At 32.8% G+C, this 23,120-nt stretch overlaps 1 protein-coding gene across 2 annotated transcripts; it reads right to left on the minus strand.

Annotated features, from left to right (window-relative positions):
* Nucleotides 1-4,512: 4,512 nt before the first annotated feature.
* On the minus strand, nt 4,513-22,943 carry LOC127727123 (histone-arginine methyltransferase CARM1-like). 2 transcript variants are annotated; one of them, XM_052234563.1, is made up of 14 exons: nt 22,778-22,943; nt 20,847-20,969; nt 17,725-17,825; nt 17,311-17,415; nt 15,065-15,175; nt 14,558-14,735; nt 14,066-14,156; nt 13,668-13,749; nt 12,989-13,164; nt 12,498-12,635; nt 10,939-11,111; nt 10,130-10,243; nt 9,555-9,682; nt 4,513-6,384 (listed from the first exon to the last, which is right to left on the minus strand). In XM_052234563.1, exons 1-14 carry the CDS (start codon nt 22,917-22,919, stop codon nt 6,268-6,270), a joined length of 1,779 nt encoding a protein of 592 aa, XP_052090523.1. In that variant the 5' UTR covers nt 22,920-22,943; the 3' UTR covers nt 4,513-6,267. The 2 variants fall into 2 exon arrangements, with proteins under 2 accessions (XP_052090523.1, XP_052090524.1); XM_052234564.1 differs by lacking the exon at nt 9,555-9,682.
* Nucleotides 22,944-23,120: the final 177 nt, after the last annotated feature.

The raw sequence follows: 23,120 nt of genomic DNA on the forward strand, positions 1-23,120 counted from the left end.
CATGACATTGGGCCACTGTGTTGTGTTAAGATTCTTATCTAATGTGGAAGACTATGTTAACATCTCCACATGTTTTGGTGTTTCATGACATTGGGCCACTGTGTTGTGTTAAGACACTTATCTAATGTGGAAGACTATGTTAACATCTCGACATGTTTTGGTGTTTCATGACATTGGGCCACTGTGTTGTGTTAAGACACTTATCTAATGTGGAAGACTATGTTAACATCTCCACATGTTTTGGTGTTTCATGACATTGGGCCACTGTGTTGTGTTAAGACACTTATCTGATATGGTAGACTATGTTAACATCTCCACATGTTTTGGTGTTTCGTGACATTGGGCCACTGTGTTGTGTTAAGACACTTATCTAATGTGGAAGACTATGTTAACATCTCCACATGTTTTGGTGTTTCATGACATTGGGCCACTGTGTTGTGTTAAGACACTTATCTAATGTGGAAGACTATGTTAACATCTCCACATGTTTTGGTGTTTCATGACATTGGGCCACTGTGTTGTGTTAAGACACTTATCTAATGTGGAAGACTATGTTAACATCTCGACATGTTTTGGTGTTTCGTGACATTGGGCCACTGTGTTGTGTTAAGACACTTATCTAATGTGGAAGACTATGTTAACATCTCCACATGTTTTGGTGTTTCATGACATTGGGCCACTGTGTTGTGTTAAGACACTTATGTAATGTGGAAGACTATGTTAACATCTCGACATGTTTTGGTGTTTCATGACATTGGGCCACTGTGTTGTGTTAAGATTCTTATCTAATGTGGAAGACTATGTTAACATCTCCACATGTTTTGGTGTTTCATGACATTGGGCCACTGTGTTGTGTTAAGACACTTATCTAATGTGGTAGACTATGTTAACATCTCCACATGTTTTGGTGTTTCATGACATTGGGCCACTGTGTTGTGTTAAGACACTTATCTGATGTGGTAGACTATGTTAACATCTCCACATGTTTTGGTGTTTCATGACATTGGGCCACTGTGTTGTGTTAAGACACTTATCTGATGTGGTAGACTATGTTAACATTTCCACATGTTTTAGTGTTTCATGACATTGGGCCACTGTGCTGTGTTAAGACACTTATCTGATGTGCGAGACTATGTTAACATCTCCACATGTTTTGGTGTTTCATGACGTTGGGCCACTGTCTTGTGTTAAGATTCTTATCTAATGTGGAAGACTATGTTAACATCTCGACATGTTTTGGTGTTTCATGACATTGGGCCACTGTGTTGTGTTAAGACACTTATCTGATGTGGAAGACTATGTTAACATCTCCACATGTTTTAGTGTTTCATGACATTGGGCCACTGTGTTGTGTTAAGACACTTATCTGATATGGTAGACTATGTTAACATCTCCACATGTTTTGGTGTTTCATGACATTGGGCCACTGTGTTGTGTTAAGACTCTTATCTGATGTGGAAGACTATGTTAACATCTCCACATGTTTTAGTGTTTCATGACATTGGGCCACTGTGTTGTGTTAAGACACTTATCTGATGTGGTAGACTATGTTAACATCTCCACATGTTTTGGTGTTTCATGACATTGGGCCACTGTGTTGTGTTAAGACACTTATCTAATGTGGAAGACTATGTTAACATCTCCACATGTTTTGGTGTTTCATGACGTTGGGCCACTGTCTTGTGTTAAGACACTTATCTAATGTGGTAGACTATGTTAACATCTCCACATGTTTTGGTGTTTCATGACATTGGGCCACTGTGTTGTGTTAAGACACTTATCTGATGTGGTAGACTATGTTTACATCTCCACATGTTTTGGTGTTTCATGACGTTGGGCCACTGTCTTGTGTTAAGATTCTTATCTAATGTGGAAGACTATGTTAACATCTCGACATGTTTTGGTGTTTCATGACATTGGGCCACTGTGTTGTGTTAAGACACTTATCTGATGTGGTAGACTATGTTAACATCTCCACATGTTTTGGTGTTTCATGACGTTGGGCCACTGTCTTGTGTTAAAATTCTTATCTAATGTGGAAGACTATGTTAACATCTCGACATGTTTTGGTGTTTCATGACATTGGGCCACTGTGTTGTGTTAAGACACTTATCTGATGTGGAAGACTATGTTAACATCTCCACATGTTTTAGTGTTTCATGACATTGGGCCACTGTGTTGTGTTAAGACACTTATCTGATATGGTAGACTATGTTAACATCTCCACATGTTTTGGTGTTTCATGACATTGGGCCACTGTGTTGTGTTAAGACACTTATCTGATATGGTAGACTATGTTAACATCTCCACATGTTTTGGTGTTTCATGACATTGGGCCACTGTGTTGTGTTAAGACTCTTATCTAATGTGGTAGACTATGTTAACATCTCCACATGTTTTGGTGTTTCATGACATTGGGCCACTGTGTTGTGTTAAGACACTTATCTAATGTGGAAGACTATGTTAACATCTCCACATGTTTTGGTGTTTCATGACGTTGGGCCACTGTCTTGTGTTAAGATTCTTATCTAATGTGGAAGACTATGTTAACATCTCCACATGTTTTAGTGTTTCATGACATTGGGCCACTGTCTTGTGTTAAGATTCTTATCTAATGTGGAAGACTATGTTAACATCTCCACATGTTTTGGTGTTTCATGACATTGGGCCACTGTGTTGTGTTAAGACACTTATCTGATGTGGTAGACTATGTTAACATCTCCACATGTTTTGGTGTTTCATGACATTGGGCCACTGTGTTGTGTTAAGATTCTTATCTAATGTGGAAGACTATGTTAACATCTCCACATGTTTTAGTGTTTCATGACATTGGGCCACTGTGTTGTGTTAAGACACTTATCTGATGTGGTAGACTATGTTAACATCTCCACATGTTTTGGTGTTTCATGACATTGGGCCACTGTGTTGTGTTAAGACACTTATCTAATGTGGAAGACTATGTTAACATCTCCACATGTTTTGGTGTTTCATGACGTTGGGCCACTGTCTTGTGTTAAGATTCTTATCTAATGTGGAAGACTATGTTAACATCTCCACATGTTTTAGTGTTTCATGACATTGGGCCACTGTCTTGTGTTAAGATTCTTATCTAATGTGGAAGACTATGTTAACATCTCCACATGTTTTGGTGTTTCATGACATTGGGCCACTGTGTTGTGTTAAGACACTTATCTGATGTGGTAGACTATGTTAACATCTCCACATGTTTTGGTGTTTCATGACATTGGGCCACTGTCTTGTGTTAAGACACTTATCTGATGTGGTAGACTATGTTAACATCTCCACATGTTTTGGTGTTTCATGACATTGGGCCACTGTGTTGTGTTAAGACACTTATCTGATATGGTAGACTATGTTAACATCTCCACATGTTTTGGTGTTTCATGACATTGGGCCACTGTGTTGTGTTAAGACACTTATCTGATGTGGAAGACTATGTTAACATCTCCACATGTTTTGGTGTTTCATGACATTGGGCCACTGTGTTGTGTTAAGACACTTATCTGATGTGGTAGACTATGTTAACATCTCCACATGTTTTGGTGTTTCATGACATTGGGCCACTGTGTTGTGTTAAGACACTTATCTAATGTGGAAGACTATGTTAACATCTCCACATGTTTTGGTGTTTCATGACATTGGGCCACTGCTGTGTTAAGACACTTATCTGATGTGGTAGACTATGTTAACATCTCGACATGTTTTGGTGTTTCATGACGTTGGGCCACTGTGTTGTGTTAAGACACTTATCCAATGTGGAAGACTATGTTAACATCTCCACATGTTTTGGTGTTTCATGACATTTGGCTTCTGTGTTGTGTTAAGACACTTATCTAATGTGGAAGACTATGTTAACATCTCGACATGTTTTGGTGTTTCATGACGTTGGGCCACTGTCTTGTGTTAAGATTCTTATCTAATGTGGAAGACTATGTTAACATCTCGACATGTTTTGGTGTTTCATGACGTTGGGCCACTGTGTTGTGTTAAGACACTTATCCAATGTGGAAGACTATGTTAACATCTCGACATGTTTTGGTGTTTCATGACGTTGGGCCACTGTCTTGTGTTAAGATTCTTATCTAATGTGGAAGACTATGTTAACATCTCCACATGTTTTGGTGTTTCATGACATTTGGCCACTGTGTTGTGTTAAGACACTTATCTAATGTGGAAGACTATGTTAACATCTCGACATGTTTTGGTGTTTCATGACGTTGGGCCACTGTCTTGTGTTAAGATTCTTATCTAATGTGGAAGACTATGTTAACATCTCCACATGTTTTGGTGTTTCATGTAATTGAGCTACTGTCTTGTGTTAAGACAGTTATCTAATGTGGAAGACTATGTTAACATCTCTACATGTTTTGGTGTTTCATGTCATTGGGCCACTGTCTTACTGATGTATACCCCTTGTATTCATCTACACCATGTCCAATCTTTTTTTTCTAAACTGTATCTTACATATAAAAAGTATGATAAATACAAATGAACAGATAAAAAATCTGTTTAATGGACTTAAAAACAAGTCACCTGGTAAAATTTGTCCATATGAGACAAACATTTTTTTGTTACTGCTTCTAAACATTAAGTAATGATTACAAGTATAGCCATTCCGTTTCCCTGTTTGTTGTTAGTTTCATGGTAACCAAAAATTGTAAATACAGGAAAAAAAGAAACCTTAACATATAAAAGTAGAAAATCAACAAAATACATTTATACATATTAAAATTTCACAGAAACATGGTTTGTTCAAATCTCAAAATCAACATTTTAATTTGTTATATGATCAAACTACAGATTTTAATGTCAGATAAATTCATTACAAGAGACAATGTTTTATAAAGCAACTAACCAGAGATCAATTATTTTGCCAAACAAGAAACAATGACATTCTATTCCAAGATTTGAATTTACATAATAAATGTACATTTTTCAATCGTCCCATTATAAATGACAGAGAAAATCTATATACTAGTGAAAGCAAAATTGTTAACTTTTTATTTTCTATCTTAAGCATATGCGCAATAATCCTTTGAGTTTCCAGTCAATGGTTTCCAGTCAATGTAGACAGCCATCTTGTTGAAAAAAGTTTGATGGCATGCATTAAGACAACACAAATAAAATTTGTAACAATTCCTAGTCAATTTTTCCAGTCCCATTAGAGAAATCTGATATTGAAAATAAGATTAATTTATCACAAATCTATCTGCCAGTACTTCTAGATGTGTGTATGTTACAAAACCGATCTGTGCAAATTTCTCTGGATTGATTGAGACTGAGCTTGGAACTTTAAATGGAACAATCTCTGTTTGTATACATGGCAAAACAATTCCTAAATGTTTACTCATAGACAATTTTATTTTTAAATGCCAATATATGAAATGGTGACATATCTATCAGTCGTTTTCAGGTATGAAATGTTTAGATTTTAAATTTAATTGTACTTTAATACTAACAAAAAAGTTATCTAAAAATTGAAGAACACATTGTGTGTGTTTATAATTACACTGATAATGATGTCATAAATAAAACAACAAAACACCTAATGTAAGACATTGGAGACATTTCCGTATTTCAGTTTTTTTTTTTTTTTTATTAAATCAAGATATTTATCGTTCAGGAGCCAATGTCGTTACCTTTGTATTTTCACTTACATATATATATCTTATTACTTTAAATCAATTTGTGAACACGATATTAGAGAAATTTCTGCCTTGGTAATAAGATTCAAATTTATTTTCGTTATTTAATTTTGAAAAAAATGAGAAATATATAAAAAGATCCTTTCCCCTTTCACGGGTAACACCTGCCTCATTTCAATGTTAACATCATGTTACTTTTTTAAGTTGGACAACAAATAACAGTTGGATTTTTGTTAACAGTAAGCAACAGTATGTTAGGAAGTATCACAGTGACCTAACATCACAAATAAAATGTATCATATACTTTCAAATTAATGGTCATTTGCCTGGAACACAATAGTTTTAAAATCCCAAATTTACAACAGAGGAATATAACTGGAGTACTATATTCTACAAGGGTCATTTTACTTAAATACCACATTTACAACATTAGTATCCCTTGAAAAATTCTGCAATGTTTTGGAAGAATTGCTGCCATCAATGGATTTAACCCTCCACATTTTTGTCCTTGTACATTAGCCTTAAGGGTAGTTATAAAAGTTGGTACATTTCTGGCATACACTTGAGGTATATGAAAGACAAGATTTCTTATGATATCAGATCATTGTTGCACAGATTCAGGTTTTATATGGACCACATTTCCTGGCATTACATAGTCTCCAATCATAAACTGGTTACTAACAGGGAAACTTCCTGCATTACCACCACTCATCACACTCTGTAAGAGAGACAAAACACAAATTTGTTAATTCTAAGTACAAGCTGTATACATGCAAAATATCTTTAGTTATTTTTTTAATTTTTGTATGGCGAAAATACACAAGAATTGAATTAATTCTTTTGTATGGCGAGAATTGAACAATTATCCAATCTCCTCTATTATTTTTTTCAAATTACATAAATATGTTTGAACAACATAATAGTAAGGATAAAACTATATAAAATCAATCATAAATCATTGATATAATAAAGATCATTAAAAATGCATGGTGATCTCATTTGCAAGTATAAAGACTATCGAATAAACATCTGGGTTTGTAGAAAACAAGGAATAAATAGGTAACAGATTGTATAAAGGACATGGGTGCCCTATATCCGGTTCTTATAAAGTTAATGAACTACAGCTTGTACAACAGGGGAAAAAACCCAAAGTATTGTGATATAAAGTAACTATCTATAAATGCAATATTATGTCTTTTGGTTATCTGTGTTGTTGGGTTGCTGTTTTATTGTTTTATTCCATGTAAAAAAAATGTATGGAGGATTTAAAGAATTTTTTTTTAAGGTTTTTCCCATTCAGGAACACATTTGTCTAAAATTGATTTTAACAAGTGAAACTGCGAGCTCCTGCTCACTGATGATACCCCCGCCCAAATATTTCGGTAAACAGGAAGTTGTTGAGTGATGAATCTGAAAACGCATCACACAGTATAGATGACTTATATAAACCCTGAAACCAAATTTCAGAAATCCTTGAATTGTAGTTCCTGAGAAAGATGCGATGAAAATATTCATGGGACAGCAAACAGACTGACAGATGGACTGACGAATGGATGGACTGATGGACAGACAGAGGTAAAACAGTATACTCCACTTTTTTAAAGCGGGGGTATAATAAACTAGTGGTTTGATTGATTTGTTTGAAAGTATTAGGCTGTCATTTTGATTATGGTCCTAATAAGAGACATGTGTTAAAGGGAAATCTGACAAAAGAAGTCTGTATTTGACTCAATTTGATATTTCAAAATATTAACAAAGATATTAAAACTAAAATTTCTGGTTTCAGAAATAAATCAAAATTCTAAAAAGAAGGTTGAAAATATATGTGTACATAAGTGAAAATTCTGTGAAGAATGTTGAATACATATGACAATAAGTATTGTTTGTCATGCTTGTCACAAGATATCATTGTTTTTATTTTTAAGCCAAAACTTTTCTTAATTTAGTGGGTATAATAAGTAGTTTGACACATTTTTGACTTTCCAAAACTTTTTATTCATCAGAAAGACAATCATTGGAATAAGATTGTAAGAATATTTTCATGACATTGCACTTCCATAGTGCTAACATTCTGAAGCATTGGGCTGAAAATTTTCACTACTTCACAAGTTTGAAGAAATGCATTCAAACTGTTTTTTGCCTATTGATATTGTGAAATCGCATACACCTCTTGGATGAGCAAATCAACACTAATAACTGTTTTATATACAATACAGACAACATTTTTAATATATATTGTAATGACTAAAGATACCAAGGCAAAGAGTGCAAAGAGAAACACGCTCAATTAGCAAACCTGCAAAATGTGTGTGGTAAATATATAAACCAACTTGTTATTCATTCATTTTTTGTACATAAATTAGGCCGTTAGTATTCTCGTTTGAATTGTTTTACATTGTCATTTCGAGGCCTTTTATAGCTGACTGTGCGGTATGGGCTTTGCTCAATGTTGAAGACCGTACGGTGACCTATATTTGTTAATTTCTGTGTCATTTGGTCTCTTGTGGAGAGTTGTCTCATTGGCAATCATACCACATCTTCTTTTTTATATTGTCAATTCATTTCTATAGGTTTAAATTCTTTTAGAATATGATTAATAAAGTTTTGTTTTCTGGTAGTTTTTTAACAGGTAAAATAAGATGTACTATGAGCTTTGGCTCACTACTGATACCACCACTTTAGGTTTTTGTTAATAACAGGAAGTTGATGAGCTGAATTTGAATATGCATCATACAGTAAAGCATGCTCATGAGAAGCTCGATACCAAATTTCAGGAAGCTCTGATTGGTAGTGGAATGAAATGTGGCAATTGTGAAAATGGGATGGAAATGCCATACAAGGCCATTAGATGTAAGAAAATAGAAGTATTCTATAAACAGGAAGTTGATGAGCTATTGATGTGAAAATGCATCAAACAGTAAAGCATAGTCACATGAAGCTCGATAACAAATTTCATAAAGCTCTAAATTGTAGTTACTGAGCAAAATGTGAAGAAAATTTCATGGGACGGATGGACAGACAAATGTTAACCAGTTACCCCCATCCTTTGGAGCGTAGGTATAATGAAATGGAGACTAAAAGAATTCTATAGCTTAAGCACATTATGAAACAATATAAATATTAGTTCATTGGTATACAATTTTAATATAATACACATATTTTTTTTTATAGTTTTACAGAAATTAAAGTGATAAGTTTCCAATAAACCAGAGTTTTATAATTTAACCTTGCAACCATTCATAATAAAATGATCTGGGACTTATAAAATCACTTTAACTTATATAATCTTTCATTATGTTCTACTTGTAATTACTTCAAAGTATTAGAATCAGAAAAACCTGAAACACAATGGAAGCAATCTAGCTTCAATGGTTCACACATGCAAATCTATATATTTTAATAAGCATCATTTAATAAAACTATGTTAGTACTCATATAAATTTGGCATGGTCAATCCTTCCATCTAAAGAGAAATTATAATTTATTACTTCCCTTTAAATGAAATAAACTTATTGTTCCTCTTTCCAGTCATAATACTATTAGGATAATTGTACTTGTGGAAATTATATTACCTACAGTTACTTTTGTTTGTTGTTGCTAGCAATCTATTTTTCCCCAATGCTTAAAATAAATTAGATATTTTAACTTTTGGATAATGAAAATTATGATGGTTTGTATCTAATGCCTATTCACAAAATATCATAAGGTGAGCAGGAGTTTTTACTTTGTAAGTTTAAATTTCAATTCAATAAAGTATGACCATGTCAAAATTAAATGAAACTTGCAACACTAACAAAAAACATAAAAGTTCCAAAGTAAAAGTAATAAAAAAGTGCCAGAAAAAATGATTACATAAACACTGATTAGGGTTGACTACAAATTTCTGACCTGTGATTGTGTTTGTGCGAAGTTAACTGGGCTGATTCCTCCGCCCACGGATGTTCTGTTTGCATGAGCACTAACCAAATTAATAACACTGGGGATGCTACCTGGATTTATTGGTGCTGAGATATTTGCTGTAATGGTAAACAGTAATTTTTTACTGCAATGCACCATGATAACCTAACAATATTCTTTACTGCAGCCAAAAATAACAGTTTCATTTACTAAATAACACCATAGTCAAGCATCTGGTGTAAATTTCATTTAAAATAAGTCAAAAAACATTTCAAATAACGCATTCAGATTTTTTCTTCCTTTAATTTTACTCTCACAACAAACTTTCACAATCTGTCCATACATTTAGCATCAACCTTTTCTTGGGACTATATACACTATTTTTATAACAAATTGCTCTTTAAACAACAAATAAGAACAATTACCAGTTTCCATAACCTTTCATAAAACAATATTATCTTGACACAGGTTTTCATTTTTTTCTTACAACAATAAAATGTGATCTTACCATAAAAGGAATAGAAAACCGCCTTACCTGGAGTTCTATAAGTAATAAGTAAACTTACACACAGGGATGAGGTTTTGTTGTATAACTCCTTGCTGATTTAAGATTTGTACTGTCTGTTGGTCCTGCATACCATTCATTCCATTTAAAATTCCATTCATATAGTTTGTCTGATCTATACAAGAGAAATCAAAATTTATCATATATATTGACTAAACATGCTAATGTTCATGATGTTTAACCCAGCCACATTCTTTATGTGCCTGTCCCAAGTCAGGAGCCTGTAGTTCAGTGGTTGTCGTTGTTTCATGTCTGTCATATTTGTTTTTCGTAAATTGTTTTGTTAGTTTTCTCAATCGAATTGTTTCATATTTTTCCTGTCAGGGCCTTTTATAGCCGACCATACGGTATGGGTTTTTCTCATTGTTGAAGGCTGTACAGTTGCCTATAATTGCTTACATCCACTTCATTTGAACTTTGGTGGATAGTTGTCTCATTGGCAATCATACCACATCATCTTACTTTTATATAGATATGAATTGAAGGTTTTTTAGTCAGAAAAGAAATTTTAAAGTGCTTACTTAAAATAATTTATAAACAATATATTCTTTTTTGTATTCTTTTGGTGTCTTAATTGTGTAAAGTCTCATTAACCTAGACAACTTAGCCAAATGAGTCTTGTTAAAAGCCACTATGGAAGAATAGTATTTGCAAGAGATCTACTCAATATTAAGGTATAGGTAATCGGCAAAAAAATGCCCAAAGAAAAATCCTGATTGACAGCATGTTTTTCACTAGTTTTGTGCGACAGTAAAACAAATAATTGTTGTAAATTTAACTCTGATTAATAATACATAATAAAGTAATTACTAAGCATTGTTGAATTCCAGTAATTATCTGTAGGTGATGTGTTATTTGTTCCCGGAGGTGGTGATGGTTGTTGGCCTGTGTACCGGAAGAAGGGATTTTTGAGATCTAATGTATTTTGAGATTTAGATGAAGTTCCTGGAATATTCAATTCTATGTCTACATCATAACTTTGTCTGAAAAAGATAACAAATATTAAATTCATAAATGCCAATAAAATTTCCGGAAATCTGTTAACCTCATTATAACGTTTAAAGGAGAAGGTATGATACGGCCACTTTTTTTGGCCCATTGAATTTTGAAAATAAAAAAGTATTATAAATCTATCAATAAAAATCCCTCAGAGGTTCATTAGACATTAGTCTGTCAAATATAAGTAATTTTATTTGTGAATTGTGTATTACATATTTGCTTTAGGGTTTCAAAATTGCAAAATCTGCCATATTATGAAAACTTGCTATTAATATTTTGATATTAGACAAGACCTTACCAAAAAGAAATTTTGCTACAAGATGTCTTAAGATGTTTATGTGGGTAATATATCTTTTTAGGTAAGGCCTTGGCTCATCTAATTTTGTCAAAAACTATGCGTAAAAAGAGCTATTTAGCCCAAATTGGTCAATTTCAAGAGGTCACAGTAACATCACAACTGACATACCTGTTTTAAAGTATCAAGATTATATGATCCTTTTTATTTATCAATAAAACCAACATACTTTAGAAGGGATGGAAGAATTTTACTGTTGTTTTAATTTCAGGGCCAAATAAACTCTCTTATCATACCTTCTTTCTTTTAAAATACTATAAAAACTTATGAATTTATATAGATATTATTCCACATAACACACTTAACTCTACATTGGACATGTACCGATTATCATGTCTGCATATTGATATTGTAAAATATCAGCTGCGACTCATAATATCTAGCTTTTCTGTTGAGTGCAGCGAACGAGTTCAAAAAGGCTTCACATTGTGTCGAGCAGCTGATATTTTACAATATCAATATGAAGAAATTCTGATAATCGATTTATCGGATTGTATTTGTGTATTTTGCATCACAGAAACAACATAACCCTTATGCTAACCCTAACCCTAACAGTGTTTTTCTTTGTTTCAACAGCAAACCGGAAGATGATGTGATAAGATTGGGTCAAACTTATCAACATCGGTTCATTCAATATGACGTCTGTGATATGTCCAGGTCAAAGTTATTAAGGTCCTGGTCAACATCTTTGACATCACAAAGCCGTGATCCGCAATATTATGAAGAGCTGAGCAGAGCGATATAGACAGTGGGAACACCGATAAGGTATAATATATGCAATTCTTATATGTGGTGTATGAAATTTTTTTATGTCAAAAGTGTATGAAATAGATGTTTGAGGTATTAAAACAAGTTATGTCATCCTTTCTCAGTACAGCCTTTTCTGTATTCTACATCACTATATTATACTTATTATGGAGCCTATATCTGTGATGATTCATACATACACCAGTGACTATCTTGGTAAAATCTTCTCAATATAAGTAATTAGAAATGTTATACAATTTCTACCTACCTTGTATTGCACCTGAGAACACATTTTCCCATTAAAGTTTGTCCTTGTTTGACCAATATAGGGTTTTGTAACAAACACCGTACTTGATACCAGTGAGTTAATGTTTCAGTGGGTGATGTTGATAGCCAAACTGCTTCTCTGTAAAAATCAATACGGGTAAGTTTAAGTCTTTAGAAAGGTATTCAAATCAAAGTATTTTTCTGTAAACAGAGCAGATCTTATATCTTTCCCTAAGACGTCAAAATTTCAAGAAGAAACAGTTGAAAGCTATATTATATATTAAATATAATCCATCCTCTGCACATGAGAAATAACATTTAATAAGTGATAAATAGGCATGCTCTTTAGTGCATATAATTTTTTTCTTGACATTTTGACTTTTAAGAGAGTTCATCTACTCATTGGGAATAGGTGCAATTTAGACCTGGTTTGATTGTATTTAAAAATGGAACAATTCGCTATCTTTGAACAATTTGACAAAAGATACTTACGATGAGCCTAAGAATGCTACATCAAACCAGAAGGCTAAGCCATGTACCATGCCAGACTGTGTCATGGTAAATGTTAGAGGTATATCTATCACATGTAAGTCTTCTTCATTTGCTTGCTCGAAGTCTACTGTGTATTTATGGGACTTTGACATACAAATTCTGATGTCAAATGTATCCTGAAAATTAAAAAGTTATATATAGGAGTCTGAATATTTGATACCAAGCCAACTTATTTAATATTTTCATTACAGAATTTGGGGTTATTTTGGAAACTTTGTATGGCCTGTTCAAATTTCCCAAAGCATTTTTCCTGGAGTGTATCAATTTGACTTTTTTTGGAAATACTTTCGTATCTTCGTTTCTTGACAAATCTTGTGTTAAAGTCAGAGCAAATACAATCTTGTATCTTAGGATCGTAGCAAAGAAGGTTATTGTACATGACAATATTATTTCTTGGTAAACTGTACCTTTTTGTGAGAGAGAAAATGACGTTTGGATCACAAAATAGTTAGTTATTGTGACTGGTTTTATTACTGCCCTTCATCTGTTAATTTCCATTAAATATGATGGTACTGGCATGGGCACAGACTGGATAAGTATTTCCTTGAGTATACATATATCATGAATTTCTTGTGACATGAGCACAGACTTTGTGGAGTATATTATGAATCTAACTTACAACTATAGGTTGTTTAAAATATTCTTCCACTGCTGCACTCCTTAAACTTCCCAAGTCAATACCATGGAATGATTGCTGGCACCTGAAATATACCATTATACTACTAACATTTCACTACGATTAAATATATACAAAGGAATCAGCTTTCCTCTTTACTTTATTTCTATTTAAGGTATTACTGTAATGTCTTGTTTTCCATTCCTTTTTCTACTGTCAATCATCCATTCTCAGGTTAAGAAGTTTGAAGTAATTTCTGTTATCCTTTTAATCATGTTTATTTATTATTAAAGTAGATCTTAAACTTCGGCTACAGATTTTAAGACTGTCATTCCAGTGTCTCAAAAGCCATCTATCAAAATCTAACACTCAATGGTTTAATATCAACTGATTCAACTTACCAAAAATTAGCTTTAGAGAATTGTTCCATGTATAAAGCTTCATCTGTAAACGGTGCTATATGTAAATCACCCAGTGAAGGAAACATTTTTCCTAAAAAGATACAAAAACTTTTCTCTTACAAAGAAACAAGACTCTGTTCAGTATTAAACAAGCTACTAATAACCTTGTACTTATTTAATTGCTTTCACATTAATAATGTCTGAAACACTTTTTAAGTTAAATTTTAAAATTCTAAAAAATATTCTATGTCAGCATGAGATCATCAAAAACATGAAATGGTAACTTTTTTTTCCTAAAGCCTCCTTCTAATCTATACCATCTTGCCTAAAAAATATGGATACATTTAAAAAGAAGTACATGACCTTTTTCATACTTTCGGTAAGGAGCTACTTCATTACAGAATATACTTCTGAGCTTTTTGTTTATTATTTTTGGTAAAGTTACAATGACCTAACCATTCATCAAACATAAATGAGATAAAAACCACTAACCTCCCGGTTTCAACCATTTCTTGGCATGTAAGTAGCTTTCAAGCATACGTTCATTAAATAACATATAACCCATTGGTTCAGATATGATTGTGTCTATTTTTTCTGGTATTTCTATTTCTTCCACTTTTCCAGGTATAACAATTATTTTATCAGAAAGTTTGTTGTGTCTGACCAATTCCTACAAGGAGAGAACAAAATATACATGTTGACTGATAGCCGATTGGTTTCAATATAATAATGTCTTATTTTTTTCTGCTATTTTTTATTTCTTCCTTCAACATTTCCAGGTAAATCAACATTTTTTTCCAGAAAAATTGTGCTTAACCAATTCATACAAGGAAACATATAGATTCTACCACACAACTCTGTTGATAACGATATTTTTCCATTTAAGATATTCAATTTTTAAAATTCAAGGTTTACTAAGTATTTAAAAAAAAAATCCTACAATATGGTTATTATTTTATGATAACCTGATAGAATATGTAGAATTATTTAGTACAATACCTCACACTTTTCTGCCATACTACTGGCTTCGACAGCGTAAACTTTCCTGGCACCTGACTGTACAGCAAAAAAGGAAAGAATACCTGATCCAGCACCAACATCTAACACAACCTATAAGGAAAAAGTACATTTTTCAATTATCTATGTATTTTGGTAGCAAACTTTAAAATAAAATGCTCCGCTGGTTTCTGACACAGAATGAATGTGGTCTAAGAACTTAAAAATTTTTAATTTACCTATTCAAACCATATCATTATTATTTGCTTTTATATATAAATCAGAAATAACCAATTTAAAATGGAAAATTTTAAAGAAAAAAAAAGGAAAAACAGGAAAGCCTTCCCTTTGTGGTATGGTACCTTGCAGTACAATTTCAGAGAGATCCATACACTTGAACACAAGTTATTGTCTGGATACTAGAAAAATGCTTGTTTTTAGGCCCCTTTTTGGCCCCAAATTCCTAAATGTTTAGGGCAATTTACCCCAAACTCAAACCCAGCTTTCCCTTTGGGATATGGAACCTTGTAGTACAATTTCAGAAAGATCCATACACTTACACACAAGTTATTGTCCTGAAACTAGAAAAATGCTTGTTTTTGCCCCTTTTTGGCCCCTAATTCCTTAAATTTTGAGGCAATTCCCCCAAAATCAATCCCAGCCTTCCCTTTGTGGTATGGTACCTTGCAGTACAATTTCAGAGAGATCCATACACTTGAACACAAGTTATTGTCTGGAAACTAGAAAAATGCTTATTTTTGGCCCCTTTTTGGCCCCTTATTCCTAAACGTTTTAGGCAATTACCCCCAAACTCAATTCCAGCTTTTCCTTTGTGATATGGAACCTTGTAGTACAATTTCAGAAAGATCCATACACTTACACACAAGTTATTGTCATACTACTGGCTTCGACACTAGAAAAATGCTTGTTTTTTGCCCCTTTTTTGGCTCCTAATTCCTAAAATTTTGAGGCAACTACCCCGAAAAACAATCCCAATTTCTCTTTAAGATATGGAACCTTGTGGTACAATGTCAGAGAGATCCATACACTAACACACAAGTTATGTCTGGAAGATACAAAAATGCTTATTTTGGCCCCTTTTTGACCCCTAATTCCTCAACTGTTGGTACCAAAATCAATCCCAACCTTCCTTTTGTGGTATTGAACCTTATGGTAAAATTTCATAGAGATCCATTCACTTAAACTAAAGTTAGAGTGCGAAAAACCAATGTGTCTTCGGACGACGACGATGCCAACGTCATACCAATATACCACCTTTTTGCGGTCATATAAAAACTTTATTGATATGTTTAATATTTCATAGTTGCATTACTAAAATTATTCTACCCTATATTTTTCTACATAGAGGCAGAAAACAATTTTTATTTGGGGGGAAACTTAAAATTAAGTCTTGATACATAATATTCAAATTAAAACCTTTAACAAGGAATTGTACAACCTTATCACTGAGGGCTGGTCAAGAAAATGTACATTAGGGGTTTTGTTGGTATTTTTTCAAAAGCCCCACTTATTGTTACACTTACACTAAAATGTGTTCTTAATCCTACCATCTGCAGACACTTACATGCCTGTGCCTTCAAAGACCCAAGATTAACTTTTTTCTAGAAATAAACTGTTGACACAAAGATGTCTCACCAGAAAATTAAAAAAAAGACAAACTAATGGACAGCAACATTGCTAATAATTCATAGTCACTGGACCATGACCAAGGGGGCATGGCCTCGAAAAAGTCGTCAAACTGATATGCACTGATAGAATTGCAACGTTATAGAAAATATCATTGATCTATTACAAGTAGTTCCAATCAAACCGACTTTCAGCAGAAAGCTGCCAAAAAAAGCAACACCTATTTCTCGCTTTCTGCGACTTTCACTGCACGTGAGAGAAAAATCATGGACATAGTAATTTTAGATAAAATTTTATTTAGCCTTGCAAATTTAATTATATGAATTATTTTCAGATTTTGTTCTGAAGTGCCTCTGTTCTGAGATTTTTAAGCAAATAAGCTAATGATGAAAGTCTTAAATTTCAGGCTATGTTTATTTTACATATTATTCAAAAGTCATAATTGAACAAACCAAAACAATTAATAACCAAGATGACAGACTTTAGGAATCAGACAACAGAATAAAAGTAAATAACTTCAATACTCCTCCAAGAACACATGTTGAAATACAAGTATACAATAAAGCACTGTTCATGTTTTCTTCTGAGTAGCATAAACCAACCTTGTCATGAAAATCTATTAAATTGGCCAAAATAGCTCTCTGGTAGGTAGATGTTCGAATATAATCTTGCATCATGTTCTGTTGTTGTGATAAATATCCATAAAACTAAAATGGAAAATAATAACCTTTTCAATAAGTACATGTGTGTGTAATCTACAAGAAAAGTTGTCTTTTGAACTGAAAATATTATTTTCACTATAATAATTGATCTTGTTGTAATTAGTCACTACTGTGACACTTAGTACATACTGTGGTTTATAATTGTATAAAAGTGTATTGCTTCAAAACCCTATTCCATTTACTTCAACAAGCATCCTAACATAATCGCATGCAAGAATAATTATAATTGTTTCAAAGATTACATGACATTGCAATCAAACACAATCAAGCATGATACTTTAATAAACTACAAACCTGAAAGTATTGAACAGCAGATGCTTCTTCTGTTCTCTCTGTAAATACCGATTTTAATACACTCCTCATTTCTTTAAATCTAAACTGAAACTGTTTCATGGCTGAAATAAAAAAAAAGTAAGAATATTTGTTGCTACATAAAAAGAATAGATCTTAATAATTAAAATATGAATAATTTATTATGCATTACTCAGGGCTTCCAAAATGGTCGTATTGCCCGGACAAGTACAATAAATTATATTTCTTGTCTGGTTGTGCAGAGCATAAACAGGATCTTCAAACCTGGGTTTGTCATTTTACAATAATTCTGAATAAACTGCTTCGCTGAGCGCAGCTGGATACGCATGCACTCGCGCAGAGGTCCAACCCTGAACAGTTGGGGCAAAAATGGACACAATATTCAAGCTTGATACAGGTCTGAATTTGGATCATGTGGATTGTATTAAATATTTGACATATTATAGGTTTCTGAATAAATGTAGTCAAATAACTTGAAATTGGTTATATGAATTGAATTTATATTCAATTAAAGATTTCTTGCTGTTGTGCAATACACTGTGCTGTTGTGCAATACTTAGTAAATCTGTTGTCAGATTATAAACAAATAAAGTTCAATTAATTCTCAATGTCATATTAGAAATTTATGAAAATGTAAAGCGAGCTTACATCAATAAATATAAACAATTCACCAAAGTTTCATGAGAATTGCTGACAGCATTTTTGAGTTATTGTCCGAAAACTGGAAAAACTCCCCTTTTTTAATGAATAAAACCCCATAACTCAGAAATGTAAAATGTAAAATTTATAAAATTCTAAACAGAGCTTACATCAATAGATATAAATAATTCACCAAAGTTTCATACGAACTGCTGAAAGCATTTTTGATTTTTTGTCCGAAAACTGGAAAATCCCCCTTTTTTCATGAATAAAACCCTGTAACTCGGAATCGTAAAATCTAAAATATATAAAAATCGAAAGAGTGCTCATGTCAATAGATATAAACAATTCACCACAATTTCTTGCAAGTTGGTGAAAGCATTCTTGAGTTATTGACCGAAAACTGGAAAATTCCCCCTTTTTAATGAATAAAACCCCATAGCTCAGAAACGTAAAATCTAAAATTTATAAAAAACGAAAGGGAGCTCACGTCAATAGATATAAACAATTCACCAAAGTTTTATGCAAATTGGGTAAAGCGTTTTTGAATTAATGTCCGACATGTTGACAACGGACGAACAGACAGACGGACGGAAAGAGGTATACCATATAACATCCCGTAAATGGGCGTATAAAAAAAAAAATGAAGTGTATGCAATTTTATTTTACCTGACCTTTTGTCTTATAACAGTTACACATTTCAGGTCATAAAAGTGACATAAATAAGTAATATAAAAACAATCCCTACTTTAATACACCCTCATTATAATCAAGGTTAATTAGTTGTCTGAAAGCCTAAATTTACCAGTTCAGGCGACAGGTAAACTATTTTGTACCAGACATCGATAGGTCTATTAAAAGTTATTTTAAAAAATTTACCTGGTTTACATGCATCTAAGTAATATAGTCAAAAAGATTAAATCTATCAGAAATATGTATTCAAATATGATTTGATGATAAATTTAACAAGCATTCTGTGAGTATTGCATGGCAATACATAGTTCCCTACCAGTTAAAAATTCATTGTACTGGAACAAAATGCTAACTTGTCATGGTGTAAACTATATACCAATTATCAAATCAATATCTTCAAGCATGACGAAAAAAAGTGAGGAAAACTGATTATTTGAGTGAATTTTCTAAGTCCAAGGACCATAACTCTGCACAAAATCATTATACCAGACCAAAGTTCGAACTTGATCTGTAACTTTACATGATAAAACTATATACCAGTTATCAAATCAATATCTTCAAGCATGACAAAAAAAGGTGCATACTGAATATTTGAGTGAATTTTTGATGTCCAAGGACCATAACTCTGCATAAAATCATCAGACCGGAACCAAATTTGAACTTGATCTGTAACTTGTCATGATAAAACAATACACCAAATATCATATCAATATCTTCAAGCACGAAGAAAAAAGTGTGGAAAACTGATTTGCTGGACTGACGGATGGACAGACGGACGGAGTGCAAACCTAAAGTCCCCTTCGACTTTGTCGGTAGGGGACTAAAAATGTAGTAATTAAGGCTTTAAGCAAAAATCGTCAGAACCATGTTGTGTGAACTATAGTACACGTGTGTGCAGGTGTGAAATTTAATTATGCATCACAATTCTTCAAAAATGCTATAAATATCATTGATACCTTTATTTCACGTTCATTTTAAGTATTTTCTTGAGGAAGTAATTTGGGATAACTACTGATACTCAATTGTACTTTATTACCATACACGGATTTTACCATTGTCAAATCAACATCTGGTATCAGTAAAACTGAGCTTTTTAAATAAGTAAGTTAAGATTTTGACAGTCTGATTTTGCATTAATAAAGAGTCTAAGGCAGATATTAGTACGATGAAGTTGCACTCTTCCAATAATGCAATATCAATGTAACAGTTTACCTCAGAACATTGAATTTATATGAAAAGTCTGAAGTTAAATATCAATTTTATGCTAATCATTGTTTTGATGCCCAAATGTTTACCATGATTGTTTTCTGTTACTAATTCAAAGGGATTGAAATTGGGATAAGAAAAAAATGTCTGGCTGGGTCAAATATTTTTTTTGGAAGCCCTGGCATTACTACTGGATACATTTAAAGTTTTTCTTCTTGACTGAAATTTTATGTTGAAAACCAATATATTTATAATTACTACTCAAGATAATTTCATAATTCAGTATCTATTAGATGAATCATACGGTATATGTCATAGGCAAGATGACAATAATTAAATAATCAAGTGAAAAAAACAAGAAGCCCAGCTCACACTCATATTTCCATTTTCTGTGAACCACGAAAACTAATTTGGCATATATCTTAAAAAGTTCACATCATAACAAACATGTGAACTTAGTTTCCAGCTGATGTAGACGAGGAACAAAATTAAACATGTTTCTTGCAATTGTTAATACCTAGTATCTGCGCACCGAAATTTAGTCATTTAAAAACATTAATACTTACCATGTATACTTGGAAATCTGACCAATGAACTTTTGTCTTCATTTGTAAAAATAAAGCCCTGTTTTCCATATCGAGAGTATTCTGTACTTGATGTTATTGTAATTAGATGAAATTTGTTCCCTCCTATAAAATAAAATTAAATGCAATAATAATGCACCAAAGGGAAAAAATAATGTAGCTAAAACAGACAAAAGATTGTTAACATCAGATAAAAACTTCCCTCTGCCAAATGTATAATACTTTCTGTTTCCTACCTCATTACCTACTTCCTCTGTCAAATGTATAATATTTTCTGTTTCCTACCTCATTACCTACTTCCTTTGTCAAATGTATGATACTTTCTATGTTTCCTACCTCACCACCTCCTTCCTCTGCCAAATGTATGATACTTTCTATGTTTCCTACCTCATCACCTACTTCCTCTGCCTGAATCTGAATCTGAATAAGTACGTTGCAGGACCAGGATATGGCATCAATAGCAATGGGAGAGAGGCGCTGGAGAATTAGTTTAAAGATGTGAGTGCAACTGAAGTTTTAAAGCTCTCAATTGTCTTGGCACACACAAGATTGTCTGGTAGTCTATTCCAATCGGAAATTGTTCTTACAAAGAATGACTGTTTATATTATTCGGTTTTGCTAGGTTGAATTTTGAAACTCCGGCTGTTGTTTTGTACAAATTTTATCTTCAATGTTTGTTGGTTTATAGTCACTAAATTGTTTGGATTTTATTTATCGTTTTGGTCTCTCCTCTGCCAAATGTATAATACTTTCTATGTTTCCTACCTCATCACCTACTTCCTCTGCCAAATGTATAATACTTTCTGTGTTTCCTACCTCATCACCTACTTCCTCTGCCAAATGTATAAATCTTTCTATGTTTCCTACCTCATCACCTACTTCCTCTGCCAAATGTATAATACTTTCTGTGTTTCCTACCTCATCAACTACTTCCTCTGCCAAATGTATAATACTTTCTATGTTTCCTACCTCATTATGATTACCTACTCTAACACATGTTATGAATATTTTGTTCTGTTAAAGTCCAGAACACTTCCCTATATACAATATTTTCAAAATAAAATTATTTTATCTACCTACATGTACCTACACTAACTTTTTGTCAGGAGGCAGAAAACAAGCATGTATTTTTGAGGCCTTTTCAGTCCAATTGTGAAAATGCGGCAGGCATCCTAAAAGCATTCATCATTGTCAATATTTTATTTTTAATATATGTTCAACATTTGCACCAAGACAAGCATTGCATTTTGCTATTCCTTAATTTCACCTATATCATGCAATTGGATCAATGGTTGTTTCATATTGCAAATTCTGAACTTCTGGTAAACTTGTTTATGCATCATTTCAGGACCAACACAGTTCTATGTCCGACAGAAAAATAAACAAAGATTTGCTGTAAAGATACATACTTTCATTTGAAAACACAATTTTTAGCGTCCACATTGAACAGAACGACTTGGCCCAGATTGATTTTGGGACAGATCGGTTCGGGGCCGTAACCGGATACCAAAGAACCCTGGCAGCAAACAAACCAGTCCCCTAAAATGAAGACCTTCCATTGGGTCAAGTAAATTATTAATATTGACAGGAAAATATGGAAAATCAAATATCAAAATAAATGCATTTATTGTAAGACGTCATAAAATCAACCCCCCTTTTTTACCAGTTTTAATCTAAAAATAACCGATCTGCTATATCATATGGCAATGGGTGAGGTCTTCTTCTTGAAAAGTTCCAAGTCTATGATTTAATTTAAAAGCACTATTTTAAGGTAAATGATTTATTATGCTTCGCTATTTTAACGAAAGGCAACAGATATGACATAGAATAATAGCATGATTTTTAAACAATGAAAAACTACTCATTATGAGAATATTGTTTATACGTTAAAATTTAGCATAGAAAATTTGTACCTTTAAACAATGTTAAGGTTACACAATCTGTTTGTCGTGACAGTTCAAGTTTGACGGGTTCATCTGTTAAATGTACAAATCTTTCGTCGTCCGAAAGGATGGACACTTGCACGTTGTCATAAGACGACGCCATCTTTTTCATTCAAACGGAGGCAAAACTTAAAGTTCATATCCCTAAAGTTCAATCACATTCGTATCCGAAAGTTTAAATTGACCTTACAATAAAATTACAAAATAGGCGAAAAGATTGTTGCACAATTGTTTTATTTGGACTAATTCTCATTTTTCATTAAAATTTGCTACAATATCGTAATTTTTCAAGTGTAAACAATCTTTCTGAAAA

Source organism: Mytilus californianus, unplaced genomic scaffold (genome assembly GCF_021869535.1).
Source record: "Mytilus californianus isolate M0D057914Y unplaced genomic scaffold, xbMytCali1.0.p SCAF_19, whole genome shotgun sequence".
NCBI classification, from domain to species: Eukaryota; Metazoa; Mollusca; class Bivalvia; order Mytilida; family Mytilidae; genus Mytilus; species Mytilus californianus.